The 18,007-nt window shown below is 39.6% G+C and overlaps 1 protein-coding gene across 2 annotated transcripts in view; it reads right to left on the reverse strand.

The window, feature by feature from the left end:
• The window catches only part of mrpl13 (mitochondrial ribosomal protein L13), a 93,052-nt gene that overhangs the window by 24,335 nt on the left and 50,710 nt on the right, over positions 1 to 18,007 (reverse strand). Inside the window, exon 6 of one of the 2 annotated variants that reach the window (XM_060823028.1) lies at positions 15,780 to 15,901. In XM_060823028.1, the coding sequence (XP_060679011.1) occupies positions 15,780 to 15,901 (122 nt within the window). Of the gene's footprint in view, positions 1 to 15,775; positions 15,902 to 18,007 lie in introns of those variants that run through there. The other variant, XM_060823030.1, reaches the window with a different exon arrangement.

An 18,007-nucleotide genomic window follows, 5' to 3' on the forward strand; every position in this document is an offset into this window, starting at 1 on the left:
GGACGAGAACATTTAATTACATGTTATTGCTATGAAATGTGGAATATGTCCGGCAAAATATAAAGCTACTGTGTTCTTTTTTAAGAATTGAAAAGTGAATTGCACATTCTATTTCTCCAACAAAAATTCATTTCCTTTGCACGTTTGCAGCAGATTATGGCTCACTTTTCCCCCTTTACATTTTTAATTCCACTGCAACATTACCGTCCATCTATTACATTAATAAAGAAAATTGGAAGCATCGTACTGTAAAGTCCTTAATTAATGTAGGTTATCATTAGAAACGAGACAACACAATACCAATGCAACATTACAGTCCACATCACTTGGCTGGATCTTAAATGTCCCCCCGAGATATATAATGTGCACACCTGTTAATTTTTCAATAAAATCCTCCCTCTGGCTTTATAACACCATTTCTCAAGATTTCTGACAATGTTTCATATTAGTGATCTTTACTTTATTACAGGCAGATGCAATCCATCTGTTCATGTGGAAAATTCTCAAGACAGAAAGCGCTGCCAATAAACTTTCAATCATAACAGGACATCTTCTCTTTTCACAACCCAACACGTTCACTTGAAAAATGAATTTGCTAACAGCTAATATCCTTCACAAGTATTAAGAAAACTACGCATTCATATGTTGGCTCATTTTTGTCTCTAAAATCCCACTGATGGCAAAACATATAGACACCTTTAAATATGTATAGACACAGACAACATCCCTATGGCAATTTATTATATTTCAGCTGACCAAGTAATGGTGGTGCATTCTTCCAGAATAGTCCAACTTCCTGTCTATTGAAAGTTAGAGAATTCTAAAAATCCAAAGTCATTCAATGTATTTACCCAGTTTGATGCGACAAGATGTATTGCTGAGTAAGAGAAGTGGGAAAACTGACTTGAAAGAATTGGAATGGAATCTGAAGCTGCATTATGACAGACAACAGATAAGTCACTTTTACACAGCCATGAATTGCTGAGTCCATTTGTCCAATATTAAAAGCAAGTTTTCAAAGATTCAACATTCACAACTATTTTCAAAGTATTGGCTTTGTCGATAGCCAACAGTCAAACCACTGACTGACCAATATTGTGCCGACAAACAATTAATGCAAGTTCACCACAATTCAGCTGTATGACCACAGTGATCATTTCAAAGGGGGGGGGGGGGTAAAATGTTTACAAAAATACCATGGGGGCCGGGGGAGGGGAAAGGTTAGATTCCTCTCTGATGGGTTATCAAATATGGACAATAAAGTGCTGGAAGATTAGGAGAGAGGTAAGTCATGAAATGAGGCAGTCAAATAATAGTGGTATGGAAACACTAGCATCAGGAGACTTACCATTTTTATTTTGCTCACTATTTCTAAGAACTGTGTGGCAGAGGATGGCAGCATAACAAGGTACTGGACACCCTTCAATGGGGTTGCTTCTATTCTTCAAATCTTGCCTGCTTAAACCTACCATAGAGTCATAGAGATGTACAACATGGAAACAGACCCTTCGGTTCAACACGTCCATGCCAACCAGATATCCCAACCCAATCCAGTCCCACCTGCCAGCATCCGGCCCATATCCCTCCAAACTCTTCCTACTCATATACCCATCCAAATGCTTCTTAAATGTTGCAATTGTACCAGCCTCCACCACTTCTTCTGGCTGCTCATTCCATACCCGTACCACCCTGTGTGTGAAAAGGATGCCCATTAGATCTCTTTTATATCTTTCCCCTCTCACCCTAAACCTATGCCCTCTAGTTCTGGACTCACCGGCCCCAGGGAAAAGACTTTATCTATTTATCCTTTCCATGCCCCTCAATTTTGTAAACCTCTATAAAGGTCACCCCTCAACCTCCGACATTCCAGGGAAAAAATCCCCAGCCTGTTCAACCTCTCCCTATGACCTCCCAACTCCTGTACTCAATACTTTGACCAATAAAAGAAAGCGTAACAAACGCCTTCTTCACTATCCTATCTACCTATGACTTCACTTTCAAGGAGCAATGAACCTGCACTCCAAGATCTCTTTGTTCAGCAACACTCTCTAGGACCTTACCATTAAGCGTATAAGTCCTGCTAAGATTTGCTTTCCCAAAATGCAGCACCTCACATTTATCTGAATTAAACTCCATCTGCCATTTCTCAGCCCATTGGCCCATTTGGTCCAGATCCTGTTGTAATCGGAGATAACCCTCTTCGCTGTCCACTCCACCTTCTATTTGGTGTCATCTGCAAACTTACTAACTGTACCTCTTATGCTTGCATCCAAACCATTTATGTAAATAACAAAAAAGTAGAGGACCCAGCACCGATCCTTGTGACACTCCACTGGTCACAGGCCTTCAGTCTGAAAAACAGCCCTCTACCATCACCCTCGGTCTTCTACCTTTGAGCCAGTTCTGCATCCAAATGGCTAGTTCTCCCTGTATTCCATGAGATCTAATCTTGCTAACCAGGCTCCCATGGGGAACCTTTCGAATGCCTAACTGAAGTCCATATAGATCACATCTACCGCATATGCCCTCATCAATCCTCTTTGTTACTTCCTCAAAAAACTCAATCAAGTTTGTGAGACATGATTTCCCATGCACAAAGCCATGTTGACTATCCCTTATCATTCTTGCCTTTCCAAATACATGCACATCATGTCCCTCAGGATTCCCTCCAACAACTTGTCTACCACTGATGTCAGGCTCACTGGTCTATAGTTCTCTGGCTTATCCTTACCACTCTTCTTAAACAGTGGCACCATGTTAGCCAACCTCCAGTCTTCCAGCACCTCACCTGTGACTATTGATGATACAAATATCTCAACAAGAGGCCCAGCAAACACTTCTCTAGCTTCCCACAGAGTTCTCAGGTACACCTGATTAGATCCAGGGGATGTATCCACCTTTATGCTTTTCAGGACATCCCGCACTTCCTCCTCTGGAATATGGACATTTTGCAAGATGTCACCATCTATTTCCCTACTTTCTATATCAATATAGCACTCTGTCAAGATGTGCAACTTTTACAATTCCCTGGCATTGGAAGTTCTTCTATACTTTTTATTGCTTAGCAATGTCTTCAGTTCTACAGACATTCTGTTCTAAGATCAGGGATTTGTCAATGATAAATAGCAAGGTGTCTCCTTGGCAGCAGGAATTCCTGATCTTAACCCAATACCTCACTGACCTTTTCATAGAATCACAGAACTCATACAGTGTGGAAGCAGGTCATTCAGCCCATCAAGTCCACACCACCCGTCCAAAGAATATCGCATCCATCTGGCCTAGTCCTTTAAACGTGCATTTCCCATGACTAATCCACCTAGCCTGCACATAGGCAATTTAGCATGGCCAATCAACTTAATCTGCACAGCTTTGGACTGCGGGAGGAATTGGAGCACCAGGAGGATATGCAAACTCAACACAGACAGTCGGCTGAGGCTGGAATCAAATCTGAGACCGTAGCACTGTGAGGCAGCAGTGCTAACCCCTGAGCCAATATGCTGCCTAACAGTCTCTTTCAGCTTTTGCACTCGCCTTTTCTTCAACTGGTCATACCAGCTTTCACTTCTCACTTCAGATATAGTTACACTCCTGATTCCTAACCATCACTACTCATTAGTCATCTTCTTCTTGAACTACATAATATGAATGCAGCTGCAATAGGGGTTGAGAGCTATTTATGAGATCATAAATGGGAATATAAATTTAGAGAGAACAATGCAGCAGTAGTATAAATTATTATTAACAGTGAGGCCTAATTTAATTGACTTTAAAAAGAGTGGAACAAAGGTTAGGGACAAAATAAAACTGCAGATGCTGGAATCCAAAGTAGCTAAGCAGGAGTCTGAAAGAGCACAGCAAGCCAGGCAGCATCAGGAGGTGGAGAAGTCCAATGTTTCAGGTGTAATCCTCCTTCGTGAATGGAGGTGGGGTACAGGGAGTTGCAGATAAAGCGAGAGGGCAAAAGGGTTGTTGTTATGGAGACGGGCGGAATTGTGAGGTAGTGATAAGTGAGTACAGGTGGTAGGCACGATCTGGTAGATCGATAGGAGGAATGAATCCGGTTGGTAACTGGAAGGATAGATCAGTTGGAGGTGGGGCTGGAAGGGGAGTCGGGGGATGGATAGGAAGGTTATTTGAAATTGGAAAATTCAAATTTAAGTCCTCCAGGCTGTAGGCTGCCCAGGTGGAAGATGAGGTGTTTTTCCTCCAATTTGTGGTTTGATTTGCAGTGGCAATGGAGGAGACCGAGGATGGACATGTCGGGAAGGAATGGGAAGGAGAATTAAAAGGGGCGATGCCCGGGACGTGAGACCAAATGTAAACTAAGAGCATGTTTCGCCGTGCATCTCAGCTGGATCCATAAGGGCAAGCTTAATCACCCAGTCACTGCCCATTTCAATTTCAATTCCCCTTCCGACTGACGCCTCCTTCCAACTACCAACTGGGGGATTCATTCCTCCTCACAACCTATCAGGTCGTACCTATCACCTGTATCCAAAGCCATTTAAAATCAAAATAAGGAGGAATATCTTCACTCAAGACGGTAGTGAACCTTTGGGTTATGGAAATTTTGCCATTGATTGTATTCAATACAGTGATTAACAGACACTAATGGGGGTAGAAATGCCATTATCTAAAATAGTGGAGCAGAGTCAAGGGGCTTAAAAGGCCTACACCTATATTCAGGGAATATTTAAGATTTGATTTAATGCAGCGATTGGGAGGGGTAGCTATAGGGCACTTCAGTAATAATAATACACACTTATATAACTCCTTGAATGTGGAGAAATATCCTGAGGCATTGTCAGAAATATGGACATTAAGGCTAAGGAGTAGATATTTAAGATTCTTAGTTTGGGAAAGCTCTTAAAACATTTTTACCCCAAAAATACTCAGAAGAATGCCATGTTCCTTATAAATATATCAGGTAGTGCTATTAAATATATAATTATGACTGTATTCCAATCAATTGTGCACCTGAATTGCAATAACAGAAGCCACTATGGGTGATAGTCTCTTATGTTAACTGCAATATGTTTTTTTGGGGTAGGGATGGGGAGTTATGTTAATTTCTGTCGACTTTCGAAGATGTGCCCAACCAAAACTTCTTGAAAATATCATTATCAGCGGTGTTCAGTAACTATTAACCATGCTTCAAAACACATGCATTGTGTTCTAACAACTCTGAAGGTAAACAATTATACTCCTAAACATAGTCCTTCCATTGCAATCTTGTCTATTTACATGCAGTTACTCGTAAACACTCGAGTTTACAAGTTCGGCAGTGCAATCTTTGCCTGAAAATAACAAAGGAGTCTAACTTCAGAGAGGGCAAATCAGCTGATTATTATTTGCCTATCCCCTGCAGTGCAAGTTATGGCTTCTGCTCAACAATGAACGGTCTCTGAAAAAGTGCCTGTGGAATCTCCTGTAGTCCCAAACTGAAATAGCAGCAAAGCATTAGATGAAAATCTCTGAAAATATATTACTGCCAGCCTCGGTTGATGAATGTCAGTTTTTTTTTTAAATGATGACTGCCAGTTTCTCCTGCATATATTCACTGACTCTTGAATAACAGCCAAAGGCATCACTGTTAAATACTGCTCTCCTCTGTGCCAGTTTCATTGAGGTTTGTAAATAACTGCACTCCACTAGAGCATTCACCTGTGCCCTTCAGACGTCAACAACCACAATAACATGAAATGTCTTGATTTTTATCTGGCATATCTGAAATTCACGTATTCTGGAAGAACAAAGCATTCAGCCAAATATCATTCTCAGAAAATATCTAATCCTGGAATTCTCTGATATGCATAATCAAATCCAAAAGAAAAAAAGTGCTCAATCAGATCAATCACTCAGAATTTTACGTGCACTTCCTAATCAATACCATTAGTAGCACGCTAATGACAGTGAAAGAACAGGTTTCTAGTAAATATGTAATGTTTGTAATACTGTGAGCAGCTTGAGCAGATTGTAAAAGATCTGTCTTCACAGGTGTATATGGTTAAGGATATTTCTAGAATACAATCATCAAGATCCTTGAGTGTGTGTGACCTGTTTTCTACTGACAGTCCTTTTTCTAACTGTTGCATTTCATGTCTATTCTACCATTCTAGCATTTCCTAATGTCATCTCCTCATGCTGCACATCCTCTATTGAATCATTCTACCTGCAGCAAAAGTTAGAGAGGTGTTCAGAATTATGAATGGTTTTCATGGCCTGCTCTTGTGCTTGGAGAAACTGGTTTCAACAAGGAGGGTCGGTAACCAGAGAGGAAAGATTTAAGACAATTTCCAAAGATCATATGAGGATAACTGGAGCTAGTTTGAAAGTGCAGAGAGTTTTTAAGATCTGGAACCCACCACCGGGCAAGATGGGAGTGGCAGATTCATTAATAACATTCAATAGTGAACGGGAAAGACACTCGAAAATAAACTTTTGTGGAGCTATTGGAGGAAAAAGCAGGGAATGGGCTTAATGGTTTCATCCTTCAAAGTATTAACAACGCAGGCACAATAGTCATTCTGCACTGTATGATTCTGACGCAGAATTACATCACACTGAAATACTAAAGTCTCACAACAAATGTTTGCATTTACCAAAGATAGGGCATAGCCATTGAAATATTAGAAGTGGTTGCTAGGAGGAAAAATACCAGTTCACAATCCAAATGGTGCTTGAAATCATTCAGGAGAAAAGAACTGATAGAAGGACCAAAGCTAACAAAACCAATGGATTGAGTGGCAGCAATGTTAGAGTGCGGAATTAAATTAAGAAAAAAATTTACAGAACACTGGTTAGAATAGTGAAAGATCCATTGGGTGTAAGAGAGGGCCAACATTGACATTGTTTTAAAAAGGAGAACAAATTGCTTTCAGGTATTTCAGTATCATCAGCTCCATTCCAATTCCAATACTGGAGGAATCTCTCTTCAAGGAACAGCATGGATTTAGACATGGAAAGTTATTTTTGATGAGCATTATCAACGTCTTTGGATGAATAGCAGATTGAAAGGCTATCATTAAAATTTCCATAAATGTTTAATTGACTTGACAGCCAAGGTAGATGCTGTGACAGAATAAGTAATTGAATAAGAAATAAGAAACAGAGAGTACCCATGAGAGCCGTAATACCAGACAAGGGAGAGGTGCTGAGTTACGTTTCAGTAATTTAACTTTTATTGGTGACTGAATAAATTATCTAAATTGTAACAGATTATTTGGCTGTAAATTTGCAGCTAATATAGCGGAGTGCAGCTGGGTCAGAACATGGAGCTATGTTTTTCAGACATTTTTAAATCTAACATTTAATGCAGCAGACAAATAATTTCAATTGGAGCCAAATACAAAGAGTTAATTTCCTTCTTCATCTCAGCTTGCTCCGCTAAATCTCCACAGTCTCGCTGTCCTTTTCATATCAACTACCCTCTCGATGTTGTCACAATCTCATGCTCTTAAAACTTCTTCAGTGCCTCAACCCTCTTTCCCCACCCTATTCAGGATACATTATTCAAACTTTTTGAAGTTAAACATGCTTTAAAACATTGCTGTCCATACAAAGAGCCCAGTAGAAATTCAGATACTTCAGGAAGGTCAATGCATTTTGTCTCAGATTGGTCACTCTAGAATTTGAGCTAAAGGTCACCACATGTCAAGATGTATACCTGGGCAGTCAACCTGCCGATAATTATTGTCGCACTCTGTGGTGCATACATCGTTCCCGGTCAGACTGCACTCAGCAATTTCAGTTTGACACTTTGTGACTCCTGAAATCACATAATGTAGCTCCCACATTGCAGACATAAATCATTACAATCCAGTCACCAGCTAAATTTCTGGTGTCTCCTTTTAATATTGTTTCTTTACTGAAGTGATAATTCAGAATATAAGTGATAACCAGCTTCCCTTCCTAAAAATGAGAATTACAAAATAAAACATACGGACAGTTAGCTTGAGTCTAAGGAGGAGGAGATCAGAGTGAATATTATGAATTAAGACTTGGAGATGAGAAGTATTAAGGGCCTAGGGTGTGCACTGGGAGGAATTGGAACTATGGCAATTAAATGGATTAGCACTCACTGAAATACCTTATTTTTATCAATTATGGGACATAGGCTTCGCTGGCTAGGACAGCATTTATTGTTCATCCTTAATTGCCTTTGAGAAGATGAGTTTCTTTCTTGAACTGCTGCAGTCCATTTATTGTGGGTATGCTGTTAGAGAAGTTACAGCATTTTGACTCAGCACCACTGTGAAAGAACAGTCATAGAATTCATGAGAATGGTGAATGGCTTGGAGAGGAAATTGTAGGTGGTGGGTTTCCCATGTATCTGCTGTTCTTGTCCTTCCAGATGGAAGTGGTTGTGATTTGGAAGATGCATCTGAGAAGACTTCACAATTTCTGTGTTTATGGTACACACTGTTGCTCCTGGGCATCAGTGCAGGAGGGAGTAAATGTTCATGGATGTGCATCCTGGATGGCATCAAGCTTACTAAGTGCTGTTAGAGCTGCACTTATCCAGGCAAGGGATGAGCACTCCTGACTTGTGCCTTGTAGATAGTGGATGCACTTGAGAAACAGAGGTGAGATAATTGCTGCAAGATTCCTAGCCGCTGACCTGCTCTTGAAGTCACACTATTTATATGGCTAGACAGTTCAGTTTCTGGTCAACAGGAACCCTCAGTTTGTTGATGGTGGGAGGAATTCAGCAATGCATGTGCCATTGAATGTCAAGGAAGGATGATTAGATTCTCTCTCATTGGAGATGGTTACTGCCTGCACTTGAGTGGCTTGAATGCTACTTGCCACACGTCAGCCGAAGCCTGGACACTGTCCCGATGTGGGTGCATTTTGATACCAATTGCTTCAGGATCCATTAAGCCGTGAATGATGCTGAACATTGGGTAATTATCTGTGAACAACCCAGTGTCTGACCTTTTGCCGAAGGTTATTAATGAAGTATGTGAACATGGTTGGGCTTGGGACATCACCCTGAGGATCTCTTGCAGAGATCATCTTGAAACTGAAAAGACAGAACTCCAATAACCACAACCATCTTCCTTTGTGCCAGGTATGACTCCAACCCACTGAGAGTTTTAACTCTGAATTCCACTGACTCTAGTTTTGCGATGGATTCTTGATGCCACACTCAGTCAAATGTGGCCTTGATGTCAAGGGCAATCACTCTCCAATTAAAGCTGTAATAGGTCAGGAGCTGAGTGACCCTGACAGAACCTAAAGCTAACTAGGTAAAAACAATGACTGCAGCTGCTGGAAACCAGATTCTGGATTGACCAGATTAGGTATGGCTATAAGAGCCGTACCCCTATGTATCACCAACTTCAAGTCTACAAAGATAGCTGAAAAGTGTACACTTTATTTCAGTTGGTATTTCAATCTCACATCCTTTCCTCCTATTCTCTCATGATTAATTCTGGAGCTGCCATCTAACAGTGCTGTGGCATCAGGTCACACATGGGCAGGGAAACCTCATGCTGATTACTACATACTTTGTATCAGTATTCTCCCATGTTAACATCCCACTTGGAGTCTCTTCCGCCAACATAAATTTGTGCTCTAATATTGCAGAGCAAAGCCATTTCCTTCCCTTCTACTGAAAAAGAAAGCAAATATTTCAAACAAAAATGTGACATAGTTACCTTGAAAGGAAAGTAACTGAACATTTCAGTGGTCTGGAAAAAAGGTTGGCACACTTTGAATAAAGGTTCCCAAAACAAAATTACAACAGTGGTGGGAAAAGAATCAGACTTTTTACTGAACCACAAAATGGTACAATATAAAACTTTAGTGTCAAATGGCTTGTTATGTTGGCACAGAAAGTTTTCCAACATAGTTCTCTCTAATTGCAATTGTTTAACCATATTGCCTGCAAATTCTTTTGAAACAAGCATTTTATTTCAGAGCTGTGCTACTGTGGAATTTCCAAAAATGTCAGCCATCAGATTCTAATGCACCTCGCAAAATTATGCTTGTGACAGCTTAAATTTGAGAAATAAATCTCAAAAATATGACATCTGGGAACATTTACATTTCCAAAAAAATACTGCCAGAATCCTCTCCCAACCAACCCCCATTTTAGGGGCACACTTATTTATTAGAGCTTTGACTGGCTGAAAGCCATACTTGATTTGCAATAAATCAAAACTTTGTGCAAAACTGGTAGCGAGTTTGTTGGTTCTGATAAGATTTATTTTAGTAGCTAACACTTTCACTTTGGAGGGCAAGAACTGATTTATTGTGTGGCAGGTTACGGTACTCCAAAAGCTACAGATCAAATCACCCCAAAATTGTAGTTTACTTTAAACCTTATAGCTCTTAGAATGAAAATATAGTAAGATCTAGACTTATTGGTAATAAATCTTCCGGCACCTAGGTGATAGTGCCTACGGGAAACAAGATATCTGGCTAAGGAGGATTACAATATTTAATTAATTCTGCTTTCGTTATACCATTTTACCAGTCTACCATTACTACAATGGAACATGTGGAGGATGGGTAAAGTTGGATGATTTGTTGCAGATATCCTTCCTCACTGCTTGATTAAAGTTCAACCTCTAGCTCTCAGGTTGACACTTACTCCAGTAATGGGAAATGGATTCATTTTCAGAGACACAGTTCTTTTACATTTGCACACTTCAAATTGTGTAACTTGACCTATGCTCTGTTAACTCAAATTCATCTGAAGCAAATTCTTAGAGGAGCAACAAATAGGAATTTTTCAAGACTTGAGACAGCATTGAAACATTCCATTGCACAAGATAATAAGATGAAATATACATACAGGCTAGCCATAAAATATTACAGAAACGTGGAATAATTTGTTAGAAAAGTAATGTATAGCTCAGAGTATATTGTATATGATTTATCTGTCAGATTTAGGATCAACAAGATGAAGACTCAGTGCAACTGGCTAGGGCCTCTCCATTGGCATCTAATTCCAGACTGAAGTGGATATGGTGCATTAGTCTAAAGTGACCAAAGTGCAAAATCCCGTTCTGACAGTGGGATTCAGGATCTGAGTGTAGATATATGTACATTACATACAAGTACAGTCCCTGTTAGCAGCCACGTTGGCAATTTGCAGTGTCTCTGTACTCTGCAGTTAAACCACTTTATAAAATGACCTTTGTCTCAAGCACAACGTGGCAAAACAGAAAATAAATATCTATTATCAATGTATCCTTCAAAGGATGGTGATTATGAAAACATAAAAAACAGGAGCTGGTGTGGTCATTCAACTTGCTCCATCATTCGGTGTGATCATGGCTGACCATTTAATTCAGTAACCTGTTCCCACTTTCTCCCATACTCTTTGATCCGTTTAGCTGCAAGAACTCCATCTTCTCCTTCTTGAACACATTCAATATTTTGATGTCAATTGCTTTTTGTGGCAGAGAATTCCACAGGCTCACCATTCTCTAGATGAAGAAATTTCTTCTTATCAAAGTCCAAATGGCCTATCCCATATCCTTAAACTGTGACCCTTGGTTAATGGCTCATCAGGAAATCCTTCCTGCTGTTTATCCTGTCTACTCCTGTTCGAACTTCATTCCCTTTCTTCATTCTTCTAAACTCCAATAAATATAGTCCGAACAGATCCAGTTTCTTTTCATATGTTAATCCTGCCATCCCAAAAATCAGTCTGGTAAACCTTTGTTGTGCTTCCTTCATAGCTAGAACATCTTTCCTCAGATAAAGAGACCAAAACCACATAAAATACTCCAGATGTGGTCTCACCAAGGCCCCTACACAATTGCAGCAAGATATCCTAGCTTCTGTACTCGAATCCTCTTGCTGTGAATGCCATAATGACATTTGCTTTCTTTACTGCCTGCTGCACCTACATGTTTAGTTTCCATAACTGGGGTACAAGGACACCCAGATCTTGTTGTACCTCTCCCTTTCCTAATCTTTCACCAATTAATACTCTATCCCCTGCCTGTTTTTGCTGCCAAAGTGGATAACCTCACACTTATCCACATTATATCACACCTGCCAAATCTCACATCTCTAGATCCTCCACATAGATCATCCTCTCACCCAACTTTTGAATGTCTACAAACGAGATATTCAATTTACGTTACTTACCTAAATAATTGGCATATCTTGTAAATAGTGGGGTTCCAAGCACTAATCCCTGCTGTACGCCACTATTCACTGCATGCCACTTGGAATTCACTTAGATGACACAGATCCAAACCACTAACATGGAGGACAGCGTTGTTATCTTCACTGAAGCTCGAACTAAGGTTGGCTTTAATCGAGGGACTGGCATCAATGCCTGGATTGTGCCTTGGTCACACGCTGACCATTTAATGCATTAGTGTTGGTCAGTACTGGCCTATCTGTTTATTATTTGAGTCTGGGCTCCAGCTCTACAGTTGCACCCACAGAAGGGAACAACATGTCAGGGTTAAGGCTGTCTTGTTCACCCCCTTTCAATTGAACTCCTAAAGTGCATGTTTCAGTTAGTGACATTTGAAGGGATGGGGGGCATGGAGAGGCATTGAACCAAGTGCTGTGGATTCATACCCAAACATGCCTCTGACCTGCATGTAGCTGATCTTGTTGAACCAGACATAGAGATCTTCATGCACTACAGCAAAATTTAAACATTAAGGAAGCTGGTCCTTTTCTCCTATCAAAGTCTTAGAACTTTCCATCAACTTAATGTGCTTAAGTGTCTGAAAAGGCAGGGGAGACAAAATAATGATTATCTTTACACCAGAAGTAGTTACCTTAAGTTTGAAAACTAGCTTTTGGCACAAAACAGTAGAGAACATAGGGCCTCAGTTTAATGTTTCAATCAAAAACCTCTGCTACCATTTGATTCAAGAGGTGACAGTGTCACCCACTGAGTCAAAGGGATGCAGAGTTACATGTGAGTAAGAGGAATTTAGGTTTAACAACTAAAACAGTAGCTGAAGTAGTTGCAGCAATGGGAATACAAAGGAACCCAGCTGAAAGAGTGAAGGGTATGTACAGCAGTACAGGTGGGATTGCCACCAGCTTACATGTTGAGTAGAATAAGTAGTCACAAAGGATATCATTTAGCAATTTTAAGCAGTCTTAGTGTTACAGGCAAAGAATTGTAGAAATTGGATTGCAGCGTTCTGAAAAGGAAATTTTGAGCACAGCTGTAATGAGTGATAATAATGTGCTCGAGTACTTCAGAAAGGCTGATGAGGCTGGAGATTGGTGGTCAAGAGTTTGACGGAGGCTTTCTGACAAGAGAGGGCTTGAAGGTAACTGGGGACCCTGAAAAAGAAAGTGTTAGAAAAGAAAGCTTTTGACTATGTCAACAGTAGAAGGGGGAGAGGGGGAAAAGGTTGTTATAACCGACAGCAGATGTTCATTGTTTAGACAAGGTACATCAAAAGGGGTGTAATTCTTTCAAAAATGTATCTTTCAAAACTGAAAGTATTGTGAAAAGAGTTTTTTTTCCCCAGCTGAAACACACATAGGCTTTCTGAACAGCTCAAAGAGATTGCGAATAGATCTATGCTGACAAATAATGAATACTCTAATCAACATCTGGACGACAAAGTGCAACCTCTAATCTAACAAAACTTGTGTTTACTTAATGTCTTTACTATGTGCAGACAATATATATGTTTTAAGTTCTTAGGAAATTGTGGGTTTTAAACAAGGTACAGCCATAAAGTTTTCACTGAGATTTCATTGTATTAAACTTGAACAGTCAGCTTTGTGCTCTGCTACTGAACACCTGGTTCCTTTTAAATATGTTGGGAGTTCAGTAGTAAGACAGCTCGTAACAACAACAGAAGTAACCATTTTCATAAATTCAGAATTTTGACAGGAGTCCACCTCTGGATCCTGCAATAGTTACATAGCCAAGCAGACTAACAGAGATTACACTGAAAAGACATTTGAATTATATAACTTGTTAAATATTGGAGCATATAAGGTCCACCTGATGAACACGGTGGAGCCAGCGCAATGTCACTGGCTCAGCAATAAATTAACGCTCTGGTTAACTATTTCTATAGAAGCGCTTATAAATTGTTAAGACATTTTTCTACTGGTCTTCAACTGATTTCCTGTTCCTTTTGAGGTTATACTCAAAACCCTCACAGCAACAAATGTAATCATTCATGGTGAACTTTAGCAAAAGGCTTTCAGAAATTGAGGTACATCAGATTTTGGAGCTCAACACCATTTTTTTGTCATTACATTGAAGATATTTGCCAAAGTGTACCTTCTCTTCATAACGCTGTGCTGTCTGCTGTAAATAGTTCCATCTTGTACAGATAATTGTGATGAATACTCTCAATAACTAATTCTAGTATTCCATCACGTTTTTTTCCAAACACTCCTTTGCTCTGAATGTTATTTTCACTTCTATCCTCAGGATATAGCTATGCTTATATGACCATTTGATATAATATAGCCCCTAAAGGCAAACAGCCTTTGGCTGTGGCATCTTTAGTTTGATGTTTCCCATGCTGCTGTATACATGTCTGTATGCGTCTACCCAGATTGCCCACTCCAAAGTCTACCAATGGTGGTCTACTTCCAATCCTCAGTTTGTGTGTCTCTGCCTAAGCATCTATCTTATGAGATTGGGTTCGTCCCTCTCTTCCCCTACTTGCTGAACATAAAATAAATTCTCCTGTGGTCTCAGTGCCCTCCTCAGTGTTTTCATGATTGCTCGAGTTATGTCAATGTTGTTTCATTTTTACCAAATATACAGCTGCCAAGATAGCTTCTTACCTTGGCGACAGAACAATGATGTCAGCTCCGAATCCAAACAAACTACACCTTCGAGAAGCTGCAGTTTGGCTAAGGGTGACATATTGGAACGTACTAAATACTTGGGTTAGCTGTTGGACTCATGGACAAAGAGAGAGAGAGAGAGAGAGAGAGCGAGCGAGCGAGCGAGAGAGATGGACTGTGCAGGGTTGGGGGGGGGGGGAACAGTTAAATTATAAGGCACTAAAGGAGAGCATGGGGCATTGAGGGAGAATAAGAGGCAAAGAAGGAAAGCGTAAAGTGCCAAAGGAGAGCACGGGGCGCCGAAAGAGCGCACGGGGCATTGAAGAGCCTGAGGCATTGTGAGAGAGTGGCACAGTGTGAAAATCAAATAGCAGGAGACCGCAGGCTTGCCAAATGTTACAGTTCATTTTTCTTCCTTATTTTTCTGATAAAATTGTTTAATAAATAAATCTTTGGACAATGTTTTTCCAGCTACTAATAAATACTTTTGGTAAAAGACGTTAATTTAAATGTTCTGGATCACATAGAAATGGGTCTCCAGAGATAGAACAATATATTCTGTACATCTTCATTGTCTGGACTTACACGTTTTGCTCCATTCACTTCCAGATGTTTCCTCTGCTCTGCACAGTGTGAAAAGGGCTTAGCTAGACTCACAAAAGCTAAATTCACACAATTTCCAGGATTAGATTAATCATCAGTGAACATTAGGGAAAATAGGAATGAAAACATTAACCAGGATCATAGTTGTCAAAAGTTATTCCATCACCAGTTGGAAAGCTAATTAGGAGTATAACAGTAAATCATTGGTATTTACAATTCAGTAAACATTTCAACAAAGCACCACCGACTGCAGTGCTAAAGCTTGACTTTAGAAAGTACACAGCTTATTACTAATTGTGGAGTTTTACTGTCTGTACCTAACCCATCAGTCTTGAATGAAAACTGTTGAAAAGTAGCTTGCTATGTGGTTTTGTAGTTTGGCAAATTTGCCAAACTACAAAGTTATATTCACTTACGGTGTCCATAGTCTTGGGAAGGCATTAATCTCCTCTTGAGTGTATTCATTCAACCTTCTGGGTACCTGCCGTGGTTGTGGAAGTTCTTCCAACAGGTTCTTAAGGATTTCATCTGGAATCACCTTTTGAAATTAAAAACAAGAGGTAGAAAAATATCACTGCAGCTAGGATTTACCAAATGTTATAAATATATGTTTGATTTTTGACTTGCTGACTTTCAAATAAGAGTATACAACAGAACTCTGCAGAGGTATTAAATAAACACCTAATTACTTAAGAGTTAAGAAATAATTTTCCATTTATTTCTAATTGAGAAGATCAAAACCATGGAACCACCTTTCAGGGAATAAGAATTGTGACCTTCTAACAACCAGCACAGGTAGTCATTTATCAGGTACCATTTCTGTGGAGTTTTTTTTCATCTACTTGTACTAGTAGGATTGAATGATTGAGAACTGATGATAATAAATATTAATGACTTACAATTTTCCTGGGTCAATTTGCATAATTAATTTACAGATTCAAATGCAACTTGGATGGTAACTAAATTTATACAGAAGTGGAGCTCAAAGGCAACAAAATAATTCAAGAGGATCATGGGAATAAGGGATAAGAATATAGAAAACTTCTAGAAAGACTCAAAATGCATTTCAACTCAATAATAGCCTACGCACAGGTGAAGAGTTAGTGAAGTAGCCACAGACAAAAATGAATGGAAACAAAACGTGGACATGTAGCAATAAGTCTCCTGACAATGACTGAGACTGGCGAGACTGGCTCTACTTGAAACAAAGGTGACGTGACATGAGGTAATACTAATACAGTGAATTCTCCACCAATCCATGTCTATGATAGTGAATGTTTTATAGGAAGTGAAGATGACTTGAGATCACAGCTGATGGTAGGTCTTTGCAGCTGGCTTTCTGCTATCTTGGGGCTTGTGGAGAGTGGTCTGTGAATATTATGCATACTGTCTGTCAGTACAGTTGGTAACTGTTGAAGATGACACTTAGGCTTCACATTTTTCTGTCAGCTCTAGTGTCTCTTACTTTCTATAGTGGCATGCAAGTTATGCAACTTGGGAATTGGTTAGCTGCTCCTTTTTGTGTCACTGAAAGTCAGTAACCACTTGCGCAACCTGTATTAACCAGCATTATGAAATAAAACGCAGTCAGTAGGTAATAATCAGTAGAAATATTTTAAACCTTTAATCAGTCCATGACAAACACGGTAGTAAACAACCTTTAGCTGTTACAAGACAGGAAGAAATCTGTCAGATTTTTGTTTTAAGTGATTCACAGCTTTTAAAACAAAACAATCATGAGCTTATTCTGAATTAGCTTGGACATGTGACAGTAACAAAATGCCATCCTCAATATCAACGACAAATTCTTGTGCAAGAGGCAAGAATGTTAAATGGTGGGAAAATCCAATGACTGAAGACAAGAAATATTAAAAGAAAAATGCCCTTCCTTTTAAAAGTTAAATGAAAGCAGTAGGATTATTCAAAGCCTTTGGGAAGGGAAAGTCAGCTATGTCCGTAAAGAGATTAATTGAACATATGGAGTCTTGGCAAGAGCCTTATGCTTCTTGGCATCTCATTTAAAATGGGATCTTCTGCATATATATCCAGATGGCCAACTTTCTGGAACACTTATAAAGTTTTATATAAAAATATTTATGGAGGTGAATCTAAATATTAAATCTCTCCAATAAATAAAGATTCCTCAAGAACTCCTTACAAAACAAATCTTTTGAAGGTGGGGTTTCACGAATGGAAGATGTCAACAATTTGATATTTCAGATGATTGTGAGGACAACACATCACAAAAATCACAAAATGGTTCAAATGGATGAACGCAAAAATACACTCACCAGGCCAGTAATCAGAAAGAGGAAGTAGATTTTCAGAGGAGCTGTTTCCTATCATACTAACTAGACAGTGAGCATTGACAGGCTACCTGGTAACTGGAAGGATCACAGCTGAACCAAACACTGCCCTTTTCTTTCCTCAATATAAAAACATAGAAAATAGGAGAAGTAGGCAGTGCTTCAAATACGTTCTATCATTCAATATGATCAAGGCTGATCTTCCAGTTCAGTACTCAGTTCCTGATTTCTCTCCATACATTTTGACTGGTTTTCTCCCAAGGCCTATTTCTAGCTTCTTCCTGAAAACATTAAACGATTTGGTCTCAACCACTTTCTGTGGCAGAGAATTCCACAGG

The sequence above is a fragment of the Hemiscyllium ocellatum genome, chromosome 4, assembly GCF_020745735.1.
Source record: "Hemiscyllium ocellatum isolate sHemOce1 chromosome 4, sHemOce1.pat.X.cur, whole genome shotgun sequence".
NCBI lineage: Eukaryota > Metazoa > Chordata > Chondrichthyes > Orectolobiformes > Hemiscylliidae > Hemiscyllium > Hemiscyllium ocellatum.